At 34.4% G+C, this 22,629-nt stretch overlaps 2 protein-coding genes across 4 annotated transcripts in view; one reads left to right on the plus strand and one right to left on the minus strand.

Moving 5' to 3' along the window:
* Positions 1-4,895: 4,895 nt before the first annotated feature.
* LOC144435633 (major facilitator superfamily domain-containing protein 6-like protein A) lies at positions 4,896-10,425 on the minus strand. Its single transcript, XM_078124231.1, has 2 exons — positions 10,306-10,425; positions 4,896-7,678 (listed from the first exon to the last, which is right to left on the minus strand). Exon 2 carries the CDS (start codon positions 7,564-7,566, stop codon positions 5,368-5,370), a length of 2,199 nt encoding a protein of 732 aa, XP_077980357.1. The 5' UTR covers positions 7,567-7,678; positions 10,306-10,425; the 3' UTR covers positions 4,896-5,367.
* Positions 10,426-10,591: 166 nt separating this feature from the next.
* LOC144435064 (putative pyridoxal-dependent decarboxylase domain-containing protein 2) overlaps positions 10,592-22,629 on the plus strand; it is a 35,168-nt gene continuing 23,130 nt past the window's right edge. For all 3 annotated transcript variants that reach the window (XM_078123610.1, XM_078123608.1, XM_078123609.1), the window contains exons 1-4: positions 10,592-10,805; positions 16,179-16,255; positions 20,419-20,502; positions 21,458-21,538. In XM_078123610.1, coding sequence (XP_077979736.1) covers positions 10,599-10,805; positions 16,179-16,255; positions 20,419-20,502; positions 21,458-21,538 — 449 coding nt within the window. In that variant the 5' untranslated portion in view covers positions 10,592-10,598. The remainder of the gene's footprint in view (positions 10,806-16,178; positions 16,256-20,418; positions 20,503-21,457; positions 21,539-22,629) is intronic.

Consider the following 22,629-nt stretch of genomic DNA (forward strand, 5'->3'; position numbering starts at 1 on the left):
TAGACTTATTATGTAAATTCCTTTACCTGGTTAATTTACTTGTTACAAACTCGGAGTGCCAACAATGATTACATTTGTGAGTCTATTTTTTGTGCATATTGCTAACTATATAACTTTCATCTGCTCAACAAGTATCTCAAATGTTCTCGTCCGAAACAGTGACAAATTTACAGGTGAATATTGAGACATATGTTAAATAGACACTAACATGGCAATATAAGGGCTAGATATATAGTTTAGTCTGTAAGGTAGGCTATGACAGGGTGCCCTCACACATTGGTCAACCTCCTCCCACTTGAGGAGTCTGGTGAGGGTGGAACTGTAATGACACGACATACCTTACAGTCCAGATATATTTGAGACAACCTACAAAATGACATTATGATAGTCATGCATGCATAAACAACATACAAGAAATATTTTGACTGTGAGTAGAAATTTTCATTACTATCCCTGAAGAAGACTCGTCAAAAGCTACAATTTATCCAAGTACAAAGTGGTGGAGTGCAATGTTTTAATGTGTTTGTAAAAACAAACTGAACATACATGACCAGGGCGCAAAATTGACTTTTTTCTTTAGTAGTCCTAGTGGGCTACTAATTTCAAAACGTGGTAGCCCAAGGATGGTGACCAATAGTCCTATATTCCTGAACTGAAAACAGAGTGTTCCACTATTGAAAATATGTTTGTTATTAAAATACTTTCATGTCCATAAATCTTCCATTCTTTAAATCATTGCATAATCAGTGGTAGCCTGAGTGGGCTACCAGCTGCAAATTACGGTAGCCCCATGACAAGAATTGGTAGTCTGTAGACAGGACTCAAGACCTAATGACACGTCACACACTATAAAGCTCTCCCAGTAAATTTAACAACTGACACAAGATATTATATCACTGTTCTGGTTTTATTTGCCAGTAAATATTACAACAGTCAACATGTGAAAATTATATAACTCTTTTGGTGGTAATCCAAATTTGGACAATAATTTATTACATCACAGAATTATGTACATTCCAAAAACCTTATTATTGCACTATGCCTTGGCAGAATAAACTTCATTGGATTTCTACTTTCATATATTTTGTATTTTGATGTTGTTGCAAATTTTGAGAATCATAAATTTATGTTTTAAATCTACATGTATACACACACACACACACACACACACACACACACATACATACATACACACACACACATACATACATACATACATACACACACACACACATACATACATACATACATACATACATACACACACACACATACATACATACATACATACACACACACACACATACATACATACATACATACATACATACACACATACATACATACATACATACATACATACATACATACATAATTATCCCGCCATCATTTCCATAATTTTGCTCACTACCCTACACCAATGCGTGAAATTGATTCTATTTAATTAAACGAAAAAATGTGATATTTTTTTTTGCAAACTAACAAAAAGGGTTGAGCGATGCATGGGGCACTTCGTCCCTGCGAGCCTTATATGCTACATGAAAAGAGTAATACTGAATATTTATACAAAACGTCATGTTTATAAACTGGAAATTACAAAATTCTATGGTGATAATTCAGCCCTTGTTTAGCCTACTGAGCATGCTCACTATTATAGTCTACCTGTCTGTCATGTAACATCTATGTGTCACATGACCCTACAATGACATAATCCTGTCACATCTGTGCATCAGCTTTGTTTGGTATGATTGAATGGCTGGCTCTCTTATGTGGCACTGCTAGGTGTACAGATCGTCCTTGGAAAAACATCTCTTCGTGCCTAAATAATAACGGTTTTCATTCAGACAGTTTAGCATACATGTAAGCCCCACCGATGTGGCTCAACATAAATATGTAAATGAAATAGTGCTTTTACTTGAACACCTATTCTGTATAAATGTTCTGGTTCTATTATCAACACACTGCAGAATTCCCTATTTGCATGGGATTGACTTCTTCTGTCATCACTAAAATATCATCATTTAATTTGGATTTCTCATTCTCTCACTTATGGCGAAATTGTTATATAGAGAAGGAACAGTGTTTTTTTTGCTGAGGTTTGGTAAACCTGCCTACATATTGATGAAATGTGGTAGATTTCCATACCCTGCACTGTAATTTACATGTAGGTGGAGAATCTCCGAAAATTACCCAAGATTATTTCAATCGTACCTATTTACAGACCTTAAATAAAATATGTTCGATTAGTTAGGTCAGCAAACAGTTGTGGGACTATGGATCAGTAGATTGTCTAGACAAATCCACAAAATGATATTCCAAAAAAAAATGTTTGACATTGTGAAGGCGGCCAGTTATATCACCCGGAGTGTGGTTGAGATGTATGATGTACAGTACTAATGACTTGGCAGATTTAAAAATAACAGTTACAGTACTTTTCAAGACCAATGGGTTATAACATATCAATATATTTGGTAAGATATTTTTCAATTTTTTCAATTGAATCAACAAAGATGTCCACATTGCCAGTTCAGATTTAAGTCTGACTATTATCCCTGTCCCCACCTGATTTGATACAAAGCCGATTCCAACTGAATTAATTCAGGTAAAATCGGTTTGAAATCAGTTTCTTTCCCTATGAGAAAAATGAGCATTGTATATGAATCGACAATCTGGTTTTGAACAAATTTACTTTGAATTGGTACAAAATCCAGCTCCCCTCAGGTGATTTCAAACTGATTCAACTAAATAGCTTCAAAACCAATTTAGTGTGTGAGGGGACAGGAGAACCAATGTCAATCATAGAAAGTACAAAGATTTTGAACCGATTTTACTATTGCACATGGGGACGGGGCTTATTTCTCTAGAAACAAGGCAAGCATCTAGGCACTTTCAAATACTGTGCATTCCTTACAAGTTCAAGGTCAGATAAGTACATCTGTTCACTATTAATCTGTGTCTTTGCTTGAAAAGAAAATATGCAAACTTGGCTTAGCCTAACATTTTAATAAGAACTACATTCTCCTGTGTCTGAATCGCTGTTGTTCTCTCAGAAAAAATTCAACATAATATGACCGACAGAAGAGATTGACTTTAACTTTGATGTCATCAACTTTTGACCATCACATTAATTTACAAGTTGTTTAGAAACATGCAAATATCTGCATTTTACTTGCCTAGTGTTAAGTTACACTGTCCTGGACGCTTTTGTAAATTATGTTTAACAGCAAATTCTGAACTTTATAAACTCATACATTTTCTACAACGATATTAAAACATGCCCAATAGTAACGATTTTGTTCAGTGAAATGAAACTTGGGTAGACACAGTGGCCTGCAGTATAACATGCCCTGACTGAAGTGGCTAAAGTGACTTGCTAACATTGCCAATATCAAAGCCATAATTGAACTTTATCCTAGACTGTACATACCAATATGTGTGATTGAACATAAAGAAGAAAGAACAGTATAAAATACCTGTATAGGTTTCATGCTTACAAAATAAAACTTAAACGAGTAAAAAAAATCTTACTGTGATATGCATACTATATAATTATGTAGTCCTGTATGATGAGTAAACTCCCTTGATAAAAAAGGTGTTTTCTCGGTATAAACAACAGTTATTCTTTTTGTAGATGTATTTATGACTTCCTTTTGGTCCGTTATTCATATAACCTTAGACTCTAAGACACATCGCGTCGCTCCACCCTCACTGGCCTCCTGGAGGGGTTGACTGATGTGTGAGGGTGCCCCATCATGACATACCTTACAGATTAACATAACCTATAATGAGAACACCACATTTTAAAAGTACCAGAATATTGAACTAATGTCATTAGCCTTTACACAGTAAAAGGTAGCCTGTATGATTTCATATCAACCTATCATTCATAATTCTGTACCTTCTTCATGACACACAGGTGGTGTAGGTTGTAACTGTCAGTAGTACCCGCAGTACTAACATGTGGCCAAAAACCCTAAAACACATTAAATGTCTTCGAAAGAACTAAATCATGAAAAACATTAAAATAAAAGTTTGGAATAAAAAAACAGAAAAAGCCTTCTCTCTCCAAATATTCACAGATGTCAAAAATTCTGTAACTTCCATATAACACTGTCATCTGGATTCCATCCAATGCCTACATACAGTTATGTATGTATATATATATTTATGCATAGACAGTGGAGAAGAATCTTCACCACTGTCTGTGGTATATGTATGTCCATTGGTATGTGTAGTCATTTGTGATTGCATGTTTTATAAATAAGTCATGGTCTCTCTGCAAACTTAAAACTAGCTGGTCATTTGCCAATAATTAATTTATTACCTTACATGCAAGTATGATTTTCACTACGTTTAGATTAGGAAAGTAGAAAAGTATTGATTGATTTCGTAGATACAGATGTATAAATTACATGACACATGGGTCTTACATTGCTGGCTTATTACATGTACATTTGTATTTGTGCAGAACATTTCTGAGACTATTCCATGGCCATTACAGAGTAGTGGGTTCACTAATCAGGGTTAGCCCAATTAAGTTATGGAGTAGTGGGTTCCACCCTATGATTTCACCTAATAATAACGGTTCTACCCAGACCTTTAGAGGGTAGTGGAATCCATGCTATGATTTCACCTAATAATCAGGTTCCACCTAGGCCTTTATAGAGTAGTGGCTTCCACCCTATGATTTCACTTAATAATCTGGGTCCTACCTAGGTCTTTATACAGTAGTGGGTTCCATGCTATGAGTTCACTTAATAATCTGGGTCCTACCTAGGTCTTTATACAGTAGTGGGTTCCATGCTATGAGTTCACTTAATAATCTGGGTCCTACCTAGGTCTTTATACAGTAGTGGGTTCCATGCTATGAGTTCACTTAATAATCTGGGTCCTACCTAGGTCTTTATACAGTAGTGGGTTCCATGCTATGAGTTCACCTAATAATCAGGGTTCTACGCAGGCCTTTATACAGTAGTGGATTCTACCCTACAATTTCACTTAATAATCAGAGTTTTACGCAGGCCTTTATGGAGTAGTGGGTTCCACCCTATGAGTTCACTGAACAATCAGGTTCTGCCTCGACCTTTAGAGTAGTGGGTTCTACCCTATGATTTCACCTTATAATAATGGTTCTCCCTAGAAGAGTGGATTCCACCCTGTGTTAAAATGTAGTGGCTATAATATAATATGTCACATAACAATCAATTTGATATGGATATTTACAAAACTCAGACCCTATAACCCTATTATTTTTATTTTTTTATTTTTATTTTTTTTTGGGGGGGGAGGGGTTGGAGGGGGTTCATTACATATCAATTGTTGTGAAAGATAATTTTCCTTGTAATAAACTTATATGTACTAAATGTATCAGTCTATATCTTTTTTCAAAGCATTAACCAGCCAATCATCACTGTACACATCTGTTGGACCATTGTCGCTATCATCATCATCACCATCGTCGTCGTCATCCATATCACTGGCCTTCTGAAGTAGTTTAGAATAGCTGAGTCGTCTTTTGCTTCGAGGTGCATATTTGGTTATGATTAGAAAAATGATAGCCCATAATAGCGCCAGCAGGGCAACACCACGGAAAAGAGTCTGTGGACTGAAACTGTCATAAACAAAGCCACTAGAAAAACAGCCTATACTGAATCCAACTTGCCAGTATAAAGTCCAGAAAACATGTTGCATTGTGCGATCCAAGCCTGGAGGGGCAGTGTGCTCTGCATATGTCATAGATAAAACTAGTAAACTTGCAATACTGAACATACTCATAATCTCAATGGGAACGACAGCCCATGGCGTCCACAGAAACGAATAATAGATACATTGTAGAGACACTGAGGCAAGTGATATGCACATGAGTCCTGTCTGAGTAAGCTTTTTGCTAAACCAGGTACACAAATACAGCATTGGTATTTGGGAAAGAGCACACACACTGACAGACAGACCAATTGCTAGTTCTGTGCCATGCAAGTCTGTGACAAGCCAAAATAAAAACACAAATTTGGAAGCACTTATAATTCCTGTCAGGAACATTGAGATTGCATACGCGATGGTATGCGAGTCACTGAACACTAGCTTGATGCACTTGAGCAGTTTGTTGTGGCTGTGATCTTTGCTTGGTGTCGGCTGCACTGGAAAGAACAGAACGACGAGGAACGCCAGACCCATCAGGGCGGCAAAACCATAGAAATGAATCATGAAGTGACTGATGTTGAAATTCAGCAAACACGGCGTGCTTTCAATGATGATGGATATAGTAACTCCCCATATGACATAACCACACAGACTCCAAAACTTCTGCTGTCCATACTTCTCTACATCATCAACATCATCCAGAAATCCAAAGAACGTGTCGTCAAGTAGTCTCTCAAAAGGTGATGATACTATGTCCCCTAGAATGGATATCATCAGCACAACGATGAACACTTTAAAGGTACTTGCTAGTATTTCATCTGTGATCAATGTAACATCCTCTCGTAGTTCATTCTTGTCTTCTGATCGCTTTCTGATATTACTAAGTTGTGGATACAGCTTCTTGTCTGATAACACACTAAACAAATCTTGATCATGTTCTTGCAGCCACCTATCAAATTTGTCTGTTGTTGTGGCTTTTTGTACAAAGCTGGATGGTTTCTTTGGATCATACTCATTTTGGTATGGCTTCCCATACACTGGTTTCGTATCATACGTGTCCAACTGATAAGGGTTCTCCTGGTAGTGTTCTGTCAGTGATTTTTTGAAACCATTTTTATTACTTTCTGCAGATCTTGTTTCAATATCTCTATAATTCAGTATCAGAGTGTTTGTTTCTAAATTGTTCTGCACAAAGTTTTCCACTTTGTTCTCACTATTTTTCATCGTGTTCTTGATTTGTTGGTGTTTTGTTGTTATGTCCTGTTCTGTGATGGGTGAAAAAGTTGTTTCAATTTCTCCAGTCCCACTGAAACCACCAATGAGTCCATTTTCATCACCACTCAAACTTCGCAGTGTGTGGCTGGGGTCAGAGTTCACCCCCCCTTGACTGATTCCAAAATTATCACTGCTAGGTGCAGTTGAAGGGGTCACCTGCATGTTCCACGGTTTTTCGTTATTACTTTTGGCAGAACTGGTAGAAGTTTTAAAATCATTTATAAAATTTGGTAATGTTGCAGTTGTTCTCTCTGTAATTCCCTCCACAGGTGTTGTCACAGCTATCCCTTGAACTTGTCCCTTGGCAGTGGCTGAACTATTGGTACAAAACATGAACACATCTTTGTCCTGTGCTGGTGGAATCAACATCAATCCCAGATGAGATGCGATGGAAACAAACATTGAAATAATAATGGCAATCCTGTATTTGTTAAATTTTGTAGCACAACGACTCCACACTGGTGTAGCCAGTAAAGCTACTATTGCCTTCGTTCCAAAGATAATTCCAGTCTGAGTAGCTGACAGACCCAGCTGTCTGAAGTATAACGTCAAAAATGGAAAAAGACATGCTTTCCCTGAGTTGTAGATGAAATAGAAAATGTTGGCAATTGCCAGTGATTTCTTTAAATTTACTTGCTCTTGTTTCGCCATATTCTTCTTCTTTGCCAGTTAATTGCACAATCTACATGTACCTGCACGCATCAAGTTTTCTGACGATCACTGTAAATCTCAGCATTGTCATCTTTCATGCAAATTTTGACACCTGAAAAAAATAGAGGAAGAAAATTATATGACATGTGTGTAGCTGCAGCTTCAACAATTTTTTTGGAAATTTTTTTGTTTAGATAAATTAACTTACTCGTAATATCATACATCCTGAATAGTATTGAATCACTTGTGGATAAATGCATTTTTGTAACTGTCTACATGATATGGTACAGTAAATCAAATCAAATTGATTTTTGGGTCCGCACCCAAAACAGCGCCCTCAATGGCAATAATAGTGACCATTAATCAACAGATACAATGTCTTTTTATAAGAAACTAAACAGTTAGTGGATATATATCTTTCATTAGTTGATGCAAAAAAATGTCTCATTTGTAGCTAGTGCAGGTTTAAAACACATTGCATTTTTTTGGCATGTAATAAACCAAGTATTCATTTACCCATACAAAGGTAAGTCTGTCTACTAGTGTGATTACATTAAAACTCCAAATGTTAATATTAAGCTGCATGTATCATTCATCATCACGGTGGCAGAAGTTCATAGCATTACACACCCAGTACCACATTCATACACATAAAGAAATAATCTTGAAAGGTTTACCACAGGATATCATCAACATAACAGCTTCAGAACAATTCAAACAAGCAATAACAACATTCACCAGAACACAGGACAACAACATCAAGGACTAATAACAAATCATTTTGTGAACTGGTGGTCCCTGGACCAGTGCCTTAAAAAATCCAGTGGTCCTGCTGAAAGAATTAGTGGTACAAGGTAATATTTGTGCAGGTCTGCCCCCCCCCCCCCCCCCCCCCCCCCCCCCCCCCCCCCGCAAAAAAAAAGCTAGTTCCGGACCCAGGACCAGTGGATTTGTTCACCCCTGAAAACCATTGCGCACATCACATCCTACTCATTTTGTTCCACTAGAGATGTTGAGTAGTATATCAAAGAAGAAGAAGATCAACGTTGCAATAATATACATACCTTGCAAAAATTTAAAAATAAAACACTCAAAATGTAAATAATTTACTGTACATTCCTACTAATTTTAACATTTTAGTGTATTATTGATACACTAATTTTATTAATACACAAAAATATTAAAATCACTCATAAACATTACAACTCAAAGCCAGCAAATATACTAGTAGATTTTAATTAATAAAAAAAGCAACACCCAAAAAGTAAAAAAAATTGAAATTTTAATTTTCTTACAATATGATCTTAAGGCCAATTCCAAAACAAAATAAAAATATTGTGTTTCCAATAACCTCTACTTTAAGCTGCCAACCATATACATTTTTTTTACATTCAAAAAGATAAAATGGTGACAGTTCACTTCTGTTTCCATGTAAAATTTTTGGCAAAACTATCTTTTTGGTAATTCTTAAAATAAAAATCCCCCAGAGAAACCAGGTCTTTTTCAGATTACAAGATGAATGTATACGGTACAGCCTGCATATTGTCTTCATCTACTTCACACCATCGTCGAAAAGCATGACCGTTTTACGGTACCATTCTTAACGAGCCGGTCCCTACTTTTATTTCAAAGAAATAACATCTCTGGTTTGCGAGAATGCTTCACACATCCTTGGCTTCAGTTACTTCTTTTACATCTCATCAAACTATCATAGAAGTATTGTGACCAATGGGCATGTTGTCTTAGGGTTGAACTTGAAGTAAGTTCTCAAAACAACAACAAATAAAAAACAAAATTCCGACCTACCTATCCCTATTTCATGAAGCCATATTATCGGAAACAATTTTTTAAAATTTTATTTCTGCCTAATTTAATTACAAGATGGATGTATATTGTAGTTGGAATCAACCATGAATGCTAGAACTAGAAGACAGTGCTTATAAATTTAAAAAAAGTGTGAATAAAATTATCAAGGAAATAAATATTGACTTTCAAAATCATATTTATATAATTAGGGAGTGATAGGTAAAAACAAGAGTCAAGCAGCGAAATGAGATGATGGTGGTAGGTAAGCCTCATCAATTTTGAAACAATTCATTTCAGAATGAAATAGTCACTAGTACAACATAAACCACTTACCTTGATCACGAACAATTTATCATACTGGAATTTGAAACTGGGCGTGTATAACTTCAAATTTCAGATAATAATATCAAATTTTGTAAACCGAATGTTTCGTTAAATTTTTTAACAGGTTTACCTGCGGGGAGGGCGTAACCATCTTCTGAGTAAAATGGGTTTCAATGTGTTGAATGATTTGATAAAATCGTGGAGGCATAAATTTCATCCATGCATCCATAACAGAATTTTGTCCGAATCTACCCCCATGGTCCGACCTTTTTTATTTGGAAATAGTTGCTTGTGACTCTCTGACTTACATTGTGAATGTGAGCGAGTGTATTTTTGTACTGTGTAGTGTATTTTTAATATCATTTTGTTATAATTTGGGCCTGTTCTCGAAATTTAGAACGATGAAATATAACACAAATACTAAATATAATGTATAAATGTTTACATTGATTTCAACATAGACAGCAAATCACGGATAGAACAACTGTTACTCGTTCAATATTATTTCTGCACGAGAATTGTAAAGTGACGTCACCAATAAAATACCAAATATACTATAGAAACGTTTCATATTCAGACATTAGAAGAAAAGTCAGTCGTAAAACGTACCTTACAAAGAATATGCGGCACTCAACGTTCAAAATACAACAAGAGAGGTGCTGACAGGTACGTGGGGCAGGTGATCGGTGAGTTTCCTGGTGCATCCCATGTCAGTAACACGTCTGCTGAACCGGATGTTAGCTTTTAAAAAACGACCACTTAAGTTATAATTTTTTTGCATTTTGTCTAAATTTAATCATAAAATTTTCAAAATCAAAATGTATGCTCTTTTTTATTTTATACAGCAAAAATTTAGAGCTTAGTGGTATCTTACAGAGGAGCTACAAAGCGTATAAAAAGGTATGAAGGCTATGTATTTGGATGTAGCTTCGTTACATAGACCAGAAATTAGTAAGCTGAGGGGTAAGATTGCCAGCGTGGAATCGAACATGGCGACAAAAATGACTCTAGGAGAAGAGGCCGCAGCTGCTGCACCGGTTTCACCGAACAAAATGGAAAAGGAGGTAACTAAAAAGAAACCAGCGGCGGTCGAAGATAAGTTCCAAGCTGTAAGTTGTTTATGTGTTATTGATCATATCAGCAGAAATGTAGAATATAGCTTTCGTGAGTACCTGTCCGTGAGTCCAGTGCAAGTTGTCATTGATATTATGTACACTAGTTGAGTCGAAATACGAAACTTGTTTTGAAGTGACCTGTTTCCGTATTTGTACTGAATGATAAAAACTTCAGTGAAATTTGTAGGCAAAATTTCAGCTTTTCCCAGTTGTTTCGAAAGCGGGCAACTCTTTCGCTACTGACTAGTTACAAGTAGAATGTCAAATCAAAACATAGCCTTATAGTATACAGTACGTTGCACTTATTCTGGACTCGTCCATTGGGAGGGCGTCATACTATTCTAGTTACGTACATGGCTGTTTCTGTCACAGAGGTACCCTTGCCACATCAGCAGTCAGTTCAACCTAGAAAACAAAAGTCGTGATTTAAACCACAACAATTGTGAAATACAATAATTCATTCTTGTTGAAAAAAACATTTACTAGATTAGACTTGGTGTCTTAATATGTTAATGAATGCGCCGGTTCAACATTCAAAATATAGTCTTTTTTTTAATAATTTGTAGAAATGGTACTGAAATATTGATAAATGGAATAAAACTGGTTTTAAGTTTTAGCCATCTTTGAGCTCATGAAATTCCTCATGAACACTATGTTGATGTCCTTGTTACCATGGAAACTTTTACTTTCACTTAAAATTTAAGCAAGAATTGTAATTTATAAATTCAACTATTATAATAAAATTGATGACATTCCAGACAAGTTTTTAGCATTCCGTTCAATCACCAGTTAAATGTCCTTTGGTATAATATGAAGTATTTTTGAACAACTTATATAATAAAAATACCTTAAAGTTATGATATACATGTTACGTCATGTAACTGTTTCACATCATAACTGACCAGACACAACACAGTCAGTTGGTTTTTGTAATTTGAAATATTTTGGTTTCAGAATTTTAGATTCACCAGAACTTGTAGATTTGTGTATACATGTATTTGGAATTGATGAGCTCTCTTTGTTGGTTAAATCAAATACCAGCAAAGAAAACAAGCAAACAATTATATTTCAGTGTACTGTATGTACTACTGTATATTTGAAATGTTTACATTTGGTACATGTATTCTTCATTAACGACAGTGCTTCAAATTATTAATAATATAAAATTGAAATTGTGCTATGATCAGTGATTTTAACAGGGTGTGGTAACCCAGGTAACAGAGTAGGGAAGGATACATATAGCTGTTTAAATTTGCAGACATATCCATACCTTGGAATATAATTATAGTCTGTAAATGTCACTGTGAAACTAAGGTAGATGTGGGTTTCACTTACGTCCAGCTCTTAAGAATATTTTATCATAAATCAATGAAAAACTGAAAATCATAAATGAAATTAGTCAATTAGAAAAATTAGAAAACAGGCATACAGGTGTATAAAAGCAACCGTACAAATTTAGTATTGAATTGAAGAAAGTCCATAAACCTTATTGTGTAAATTTAATGCGCCCCCCCCCCCCTCCCCCCCCAAAAAAAGGGTAGAGGAAATGAATCATTAATGCAGAAAACTGGTGACATCAGCAGTGTAGTAGGTGGCTATATAATCTGGACTACAGGGTGTTCAACAGCTGTTGTATAACACCTCCATATTCAGTTCATTCAAATATTAATCACTGACAATCTATACATGTACATGTACCAATGCACGTTTCTCTTATTTCAAATTTGTAATGTTTTCCTTAAATATAAAGCAGAAGATTTGACAGGTATCAATTTGATTTGATTTAGATGAAACCTAATGCGTGTCCATAGCAACCACACCATTGTAAATTAACAACTCATCTGCTTAAAGTATAATTATTATATGTAGATTGTAAAATTGAAACACTGTAAATGGATAATTCAGTGCTGACTTCAAACACTGTAAATAGATAATTCAGTGCTGACTTGAGAGTGGGTGTGAAAAACTTCAGCTGTGAACTAAAAGTCAGGATTGTAAGGGGAAATTTTGATGCATATTTACGTCCCATGCATACAATTACTTGCAATACATACATGTAGTTGTCTACTAGAGCAAGCTGCAGCATACTACCTGTACATATATGTTGTATATTGCTGTGTTTGATAAACATATATCACCAGTTGGGTTACTGTAATTGCTGAAAAATGTACGATTTTGAAAACTGAGTTTGAAGTAATTAAACCATACTACTCGAAGATTTGAAGAACCATAGCATAAACAGATAGAGGGTATCAAACTATACCTTACAAATCTTTGTTCAGGAATATGCCATCATTTTACTCCACCTCTACAAACAATGTGCAAATAGCCTTAGAGATTGGAACAATACATTTGTACATTGTATATTGTAGTTACAAACTGTAGTATTATATGCTGTAGGCTGTTTGTTTTCAGCTCAGACCACTAAAAGAATAGTGGTCTGAGTTTTCAGTTACCAAGTACATCATTGCAGTAGTTACAACCTGTAGTATCATTACATTACATGCTGTAGGCTGTTTGTTTTCAGTTACCAAGCACAACATTGCAGTAGTTACAATTTAATTACTTGGACAGTGATGAATCACAAGTCTGTATAATGTACAGTTAGCAGGTTTAGTGTAGTTTGTAAGGTACGCCAAGACGAGGTACATTTGTACCCTTATGCATACATGTACATGTGTACTAGTAGGTTAACCCATGAGGGCTGAACAACATGCTATGTCGTACAGTCTAGTTTATATAGTGTGAGAATCAGTAGCCTGGAATCTAAAAAAAATGTATGCATTGGGGGGGGGGGGGGATTTGAGATGTGGAAATCAAAATTCAAAATCCCCATTCATGGGGATTCTAGACGAGATAAGAAAATCCTTAATCCATGATGTATGATATATTATGTACATGTACTATTATAACTTGGAAGTAATGACTTACATGTATACAACCAAGATTGGGGTTGTACAGGAAGTGTACAAATGTATCATCTACACAACATCATTAGCAATTTTTAGTTTTTTCTCTTTGCAAATGCTGCTCACTTAGTGCCATGGTGCCAACTTATTGAGTCTGCAGTATTTTTTGGAGACAGTCATTGCAACATTGTATTACACACAGTAGATGATAACGTTTTATACTTTTATAGTCAAAACAAATCTTGATATCAAATCTCCACTCATGGTCTGTTTACCAAACACAACAACCTTGTAGAGGTTGGATGACTATTTAGTAAAGGTATGACAGTGATACATTGTAACTTACTTGTCTCACAATTATTGATAAATGTGAAAACTATTTTCAATGATGGTTCCACCAAGCTAGCGTACATGTATACTCAAAGGGAAAAAATGATGATGGGTTCAATTATAATGATGTTGTGTAGACTACACTTTCCATGCAACCCTGATCTTGGCTGTAAAGTACTCCCTGAAGACTGGAGTAGTACATTTCAGTAGTTAAGACATGTTCCAGGCAATGGACTCCTTGTCAATACAAACATGAATGTGTATATCATATGACTTTGGCTAACCTTTTTCTACAGTTCTTATTTATTCCATATATGAGACTCTAAATCCACAAACAACATAATTATATAAGTAAAGATGGTAAACTTTAAAAGCTGGCTCTATTTAAAGGATAACACATATTGTACTTCACACGTTTTGTAATGAATGAGTGCAAAGCATATTTAGTTGTATTCATTTTACAATAAAGATTAGTTACATAGGACATATGTTCACTCAATGATTACATCATGACCTTTGACATCTGAAGTGTTCAATTGTTGAAATACCATCAAATGAAAGTCAAAGAAAGACCAATCTGATTATCTCTCTTTTTTTGCTATAAGACCAAAATGGGAACATATCATATCATATGAAAGACAGTATTCAAGCCAAAATGGAAGGTGCTGTTTAATAGTGAATAAATAGCCGTCTATTACATTGGGTTTTAATGAGATTGAGGAAAGACATACATGTATGCTTGAGGTAATATCATGTAAAATTTAATACATGTATGATATATACAGCTGTGTATTTACACTGGTCTGTCAATACCTTGATTGTGCAGTTTAAAATAACACCAATGCATTCCTAGTGTTGTTAAAGATCATAGTCTGGCATTGTCACAACAGTTGATGACATAATTATTGTGGGTTTTTTTTTAGTTTTAGACAAGACTTAGAATTTAGCTATTATAATTATCAATTTTATAAGGTGAAATAGAAAAAAAGAGTAACTTTTGAATGAAAGGTCCGATTTGAATCAAATAAAATGCATTTTTCTTGTTTTCTTGTTTTGAAGAGATCTATCAAATGAACCCATTTTTAATGTTGTACAATGTATGGTTAATTTTCACCTGGAATCCCTACATGTATCATTGTATGTAAGTCAAATAAACTGACTCTACATGTACATGTACGTTGCTTTTCCCTGTTAACCCTAACACCTCAAAACTTGCATAAAAATCAGAAATATTTTTTTTTAAATAATAAGACAAAAATATAGATGTCACAGTCCCTAAAAGCAAAAATAGAAAAATGTTTTAAAAGTAACCATACCTGTAATTAGATATGTACAATGTAATTGGAACAATAGCATGTTTTCTTATTTAGCACATTCATCAAAATCATGCATGTTATAAAGATTGCAATAATTCATCATTATGAGAAAACAAGAAAAGAATTATTATTGCTACACACAGTGATATAAAATGTACAGTTATTAATAGCCATTTAGAATCAGACAATTTACATCATATCCTACCTAATTTATCATATTTATGAAAATGTGTTTGCTGGATAATAATAGTAGTATAATTTATTATAATATTTATCACTCTTATTCTTAAAGGCCACCAACCTAAATCGTACATTCACAGATGCGACCAAAATATAAATAGTTAAAGCATACATGTACACATAGTAGTACATGTATGTTCACTGCTGTACATGATGTACATGTGTTCTAGATCTAACATGATCTATTAGGTTCTATATGTAGTACAGTCAATTTCTCAATACCGTACAGCTGAAATTTCTGTTTGATACAACCACGCAAAAAACAACAAGAAACTGGATATGCCACACTTCAATAGCAAGATTGAATGAGTAGTGTCTTGCTACATTTTGTCTGAGTGAAATGAACTACGCATGCCACCATACAGACATAAAAATTTGCATGTAATTTTCAAAGTTACTTGCCCAATGGGCAGATGGGTAAAAAAAATGAATTTCGAGGCCTGTCAAATGTAAACCGCAAAGGACATTTTATGTGCCCTTCATCAGGTGTTGATACTAAGAAAAACATTGGCACCCGAACATCTGCATGGAGTTGCAATATAATGATGTGTGTCTTTTTATTTACTTTTCAGTTGTTCATCGATCCAGCAATAAACAAAATGAGTGAGAATATGAAAGAAACTTTCAAGCAGCTTGATGACTTGACAAAGTAAGTAATGTACATACACACTTATCTTACTGTTTTCGCCAAGTTGGATTATCATAATTTTAGTGGAGAATGTCAGTTGAATTTTAAATACCTTTGGAACTAAGATAGATTTTACCCACTTACTATAACAAAAATACTCGGTAAGGAACCATAATATTAGTAATAAAATGACAAGGGAAACTTGGGTATATTTGACCTACTGTACTTGGCACCTTACTAGTAGGGAACCCTGGTAAAATAAATGAGCAACTCAGGTAGATATTACCTACTTGCTGTCATAAAGCAAATCACTGGATTATTTCTACTTGACTGCATCCTCAGTAGTTGTAAAAAGATAAATGGAGACATACATGTCGTCCTACAATGTAAACGTGTATAGTAATTAGCAGTGTGCCCTTTAAGCCAATATGACGCACCACTGATGCACACAATTTCTACTGATGCACCAAAAATTGGTGTTCCCCTATCTCTTTCTATGTAGTGACTCACAAGAAATGCCAGTTTTTCTCGTTTTGACACACAACTATAATCTTTAGAGGGCACACTGGTAATTAGTATGGCCATAGTGATACATGTAGTACACATGTACATGTAGCTGTCTTTTAGTGACATTACTTGTATGTAGGAGGAGGTATTTGATTAAATGTCAACAGCTTCAAGTGTCATTGTATACTGCAAAGTGAAGTCTTGTATGACCTACATGTACACGATACAGTTACATGTATAACATTTGATATCAGTCACTAAATTCCAGTAGTGACACATGAGGTTGGCTTTTCATGTCTTGTTTTCATTTCATGTCTGAATAAAAATTTGTTCATTTTAATTTGAGGACAATTTCTTTTTGTGAACTTAATTTAATAATCATAATGTATTTTTTTGTAGTGCATAGCAAGGAAAGGGAAAGTATCATAAACCTGAGAAAAGAGAGAAAAATGATATTGAAAGAGTATCATTAAAATTAGAATAAAATGTTATTTTGGCTTTGCTTGTCCTGTAAACTGGTCACCATAAAGTGTCCAGCTAGAAGCACATTAATGGTTGAAATGTGGGTATAGGTAACATTGATTGGGTTGTTGTCCTTACAGTATGTTGATTTCTCTTTCAGTGTTGAAATGAGAACACACCTAGTTCACAATGTGAATGAGGTGAAAGGTCGTATGCGTCATAGGTCACAGCAAGGTCACCATGCTATGGTCATCACTGCCTAGTTTAGCTGCTAGACCCCTTGGGCTACTCTGCTTACTCTAAAGGTGATCGAAGGTCACTGCTGAGGGCGCCCAGACATACAAAATGTAGATACTGGTTGCCCAGACATAGGTACTCATAAGCCTAGGGCTTTATTCAGCAATGGTGTCCCTCAGAACACAAAACAGAGATCCAATATCTCTCTACTTGTACATGTACAACAAGACTAGTCGCTGCCCTGATAAAGAATCAAATTATAAATACTACAAATATACATGGTAGAGCAATATAATGCACAGAGTTTGAAAATATTAATATAGAACATACAATGTACACATCATTGCATATCATATCCTGATGCAGGAATTTCAATGGACGGAATTTTTAACTACTATAACAAAAACAGCTGGAGAATGAACAATAAATTCTACATCTACAGATGATTGGTTGTTTTATTCGGAAAAGAACTGTATCAGTTTTATTTTAATTTATAATAATACAAAGACAGCTGGTGTCATTTATATACAATAGTAATAAACACAGAGGAACACTTCAAATTTGTACATGTATAATATTCATGTATATGTGTAAAGTTACACTGTATGAAATTTATACTTCTTCTGAATTACACCATATCACACACTCTGCTGATATTATTTCATATGATAGTTTGAATGATAAATGTACCTAAATTTCACTGGTAGGAAGTGTGAATTTTGATTGCTGATAGACTGATTTCGCGACCCTTATGAGTATATTTAAGAAATGGAATATGTGAAAAATTCAATCACAATTTGATATCGAGGTCAGCTATTTTTGTACATGTACATGTAGTTGGTCGATTTAATTTGATTAGTTTATTTTGTGTTGTTGGCCTTTTTTACTGTGACTTGGTTTCTGTCACTCTCCCATAAAATCATGACCAAACCAAACCATACAGACATGTAATAGAATAGAATAGATTAGAATAGAATAGAATAGAATAGAATAGAATAGAATAGAAAAGAATAGAATAGAAATAATGTTTATTGTCCATAGTGTAAACCTGTTAAATTGTGTTATTAATACAATTTTGGGGACAATGCAAATAAAGATAGATGTAGTAGGATTGAATGTAACAACTACTGTATCCAGAGTTTGTTGAATACATGGAGATCAGGCAAACTACACAGAATGTACATGTACACAGTGTAGGGAGGCCAGAACTCGTTTATTTTATTTCATTTTATATTTAATTTTTTTAAATTTAAAAAAAAAATTATTCTGACATAAAATTATGCATGAGTTTGATATGAAAGATCTTGCTTCGGATGTTTTCGAATACAATTCTGTTATTCAAACATGTACACGTAACAGCGGCCAGATTGTAATTAAATTGGTTAAAATTATTAACTTAATTAAGTAAGATATTCAGATTCGGGCACTTTTAATTATAATAATTGCTGTTTTATGTATATTATCCCTTGCCATGATTGTACTATACAATAATTGCTTGGCAGTGCTTACATGTAGTCTGAACGGTCCAGCCATTGGTTAGTCTGAGTTACAAAAATGTACCCAGACTCTCATCACTGGGGCATCACCCCACGCACAGTATAAGCAGAAGGAACACCTTGATCTTTCAGGCTATTAGCAGTGCTTCTAGTCTGTAAGTGTAAGGTACAAATGTATGCCGTGACAGGGCGCCCTCACACATCCACCAACCCCTACCAGAGGAGAGTGTGAGAGGAGGTCGGTGAGGGCGAAACGTCACAACGTATCTTACATATATAGTCTACAATGCTGTACATGTATACACTGTGCTTAAAGTAGTCCATCCCATATGCTGTAGTCAGTCAGTACCAATTTCTATCGTCTTGAATCTTGAAGGAAAATCATTCCGTAATTTGCTATATATAAAATTATAATTGCTATATGCTGTCAGGTTATTTGATAACTGCAATGTGTTGATAGTATGAGTATCAAGTAACAGTGATAACATAATTTATAAGGGGATAAATTTCTTTTGAGATACATGTAACTAAAAAAGAGAGAACCGCACTTCAGTTATATACATGTAGGTCAGTAAAATTATCATATGGAAGATATGACTTGTTTGATGGACACTGTTTAATATTGTGAAATGTGCAATAAAAATACATGAGAGTTTAGCAGATTATAACCTTAAAATTAAAGACGAATATTCTTTAAATTCATTAAATTATCAATTATTGGGGTATAGTGTGCCCTCTAATGATAGCCAAATTTTGTTGCTGTGAGTCAAAATGATAAAAACTGGCATTTCTTGTGAGTCAACACATAGAAAGAGATAGGTGAACATCAAATTTTGGTGCACCACTAGAAATTGTGCATCAGTGGCTCTTCCAATTGACTTAGAGGGCACACTGATGCAACCTTTATAGATGATGGATATAACGTAAGTAAATGCATGTATGGAGGGGTTTATCGTTTGTCAATAACCAATGCAAATTGCACATAAAAAGTTGTCCTTTTGTGGCAAGAAGCGCATAATTGAATAGTATTCCCAATATTTTTTCTTAATTCATCCAAGGAAAATATGAGTGGCCAAAGGGGCCTTGTCACTACAAGTAGACGAATAGTGACAAAACTTTCACCTGTAGGGTATGAATATTTTCTGGCTGATTGAAGGAAAATATTTGGGAATAATATAATTCAACTTCTTCAAGCATAATTCATGAAAAATGTTGAAAAATAATAGTGATTTTGAACCTTTTGAGTCCTATATTTGCAAGTTGTTGTGGCGTTGAGCAACCAGGGTACAAAAGGCAATATTTTTGTTTGAATGTGTTCCATCGGGCTTTTGTGAAATCACAGTTGTCATCTTTGTAACCCTCAAGCGACCATTCATTTCAAAACAGGATATGTAATGATTTCTATATCTCTTATGGAAACAGTCATTCAATATCACGATTCTTCAGTATAACTTTAAAAAAAAAATCTTTTTCTTTTCAAAGACAAATGGAGAAGGAAAGGGAAGAGAAATGGAAGACAAGACATGTGAAAGGAAGACAAGATATTCCGGGACCATTAGAAGGAAAGTAAGTATCCAGGGTTTGTTGGATGCAGAATTCATAGGTGTACTCATGTTACTCCTTGATCCTATAAAGTACATTTTGTATAATTGATATTATTATCAAGGGATGACATTGTACAAACAATAACAAACTTTTAAAGTTAATTATTTGGTTATTTATAACTTTATTGGACCCTGTACATTTTATCTTAAAGTGGCCATATGGATGAGGATTGGGTATTTATTTTGGATTTTTAATTTATAAAACAATTTTATCATGGCTTCCTGCTTGACATGTCAAATCAACGTGAAACAACATATGGCAAGTCCTTGTTTGTAACTCAATACATTTCAAAAAGCTAAATCATGTAAAAAGTTTGTTATTGTACGTACAAATTACAATAACAAAGATTTTACATGTTTATTAAGCTTTTGCAATATCTTGCGTTACAAACAAGAACTTGGCATACACATGTATGTTGTTTCTCGTTGATTTGACATGTCAAGCAGGAAGCCATGATAAAATTGTTTTATAAATTAAAAATCCAAAATAAATACCCAATCTCATCCATATGGTTACTGTAAGAAGTTTTTATATAGCTTTTAAACAGGTTCTCTCTCCCATACATATTGTATGTTCAAGTATCAGAGCTTCCAGATATGTTAGCAAAAGTTTTTTGGTCCAAAATAAAAAAAAAAAATTGTAAGCATTTACTATTTATTGAATTTTGGAAAATTCAGATTTTGAATCAATAGTGTCTCACTTTTATTCCTGTCGCCATGGTAATAAGGTGTTGATAAATGTTGTACGTTTTTACATAACTGACAAAGAGTGAGCACCAATCAGATGCCAATGTACCATATGATGTCATCGCTTGTTACATAACCATTATATCAGTAGATGACATCTGTTACAGCTTTTTTCACTTGTTGTGTGTCTATCACATGGTTTTTTTACCGTCTCTGTTTTTCACCAACAGTGGTCAAAAACTTGAAGATATTATCAGTCTTATAGAAGATTTAATCATGTATGAAGATGAGGAGAAAAAAGAGAAGAAGGCGTAAGTCTAAATTTTATACTTTTTACAAAAAATCTAAAAAAAATGTCCATGGTGTTGATATAGACAATGTAATATTATATTAGTCTATGGTTGTGTACATGTAGTTATGCTGGATGGTCGTATCAGACTTTTTAGTCTGCGACATGTGATTACAATAAATGAATAAATCTAATTTTTCAAGCAGATTGAAAATGAGATATTTTAAATGATATAATATTACCAGGTATTTCGAAAACTTAGTTTTAGTCTGGGGCAACTCTGACCTGTGTTCCTGTGTTGCGGAGTCAGGTCCATAATGTTAGGATGACTCTGACTGAGAACAGTGTTGATGTCATGTACTTACAAAACATACATGACTTCGTACTCAAGTCAACTCAACATTACCTTGGGCTAGCTTAAATTATGGCAAAAATGGACAAAAGTGCAACATATTAAATGTTTGGATTTGTATCATGAGTACTGCAGAACAAATTACGTGAACGCACATTGTTGTAGAGTGACAAGACAATGTATCCTGTATTTTTGGTTTGATGGTGTTCATCTTTGATTTATGCATGGTGCGATTATTTTGATTTATGAAAATGATATTCACTGGCAAACCGTTAGTCTGATAGAGTTGAAAAGTGTCTCCAGAAATAAAAAAAATCACGAGAATCTTGCCAGTTTTCATACGAAAAAAAAAATGTCTTTATATTTTTTAAGAACAATTGATTCAGTGTACATGTACTTTAAAATCTTTATTCATTTCAACACACATCTGTGCTGGCAGAAACAGTGATTTGCTCTTTGTAGTTCAAAATTTACATAATTTATTGAAATTAAGTCTATTTATACCACAACCTGTGCAATGTGTGTGCCATGTGAACAAAATGAACAATTGATAGATAATTGAAACAAAATCTGACTGTTTGATTTTTGATCAATTGTTATGATGTCAGTTGGTGATAATTAGTTGTACAGTACATGTATGAAAAGTTACTTGGATCGACAAACGGGAGATCTGTAATCATCATCAAAATCAATCGCAAAGCTCCAACTGTAGTTAAAGTCACATTTTATTACTAAAAACCAGGGTAGATGGGTATATAACA

The sequence above is a fragment of the Glandiceps talaboti genome, chromosome 5 (assembly GCF_964340395.1).
Source record: "Glandiceps talaboti chromosome 5, keGlaTala1.1, whole genome shotgun sequence".
Lineage (NCBI taxonomy): Eukaryota > Metazoa > Hemichordata > Enteropneusta > Spengelidae > Glandiceps > Glandiceps talaboti.

Bases quoted from the DNA above. Each gene is read 5' to 3' on its own strand.
- LOC144435633 (XM_078124231.1), bottom strand. From the start codon at position 7,566: ATGGCGAAACAAGAGCAAGTAAATTTAAAGAAATCACTGGCAATTGCC.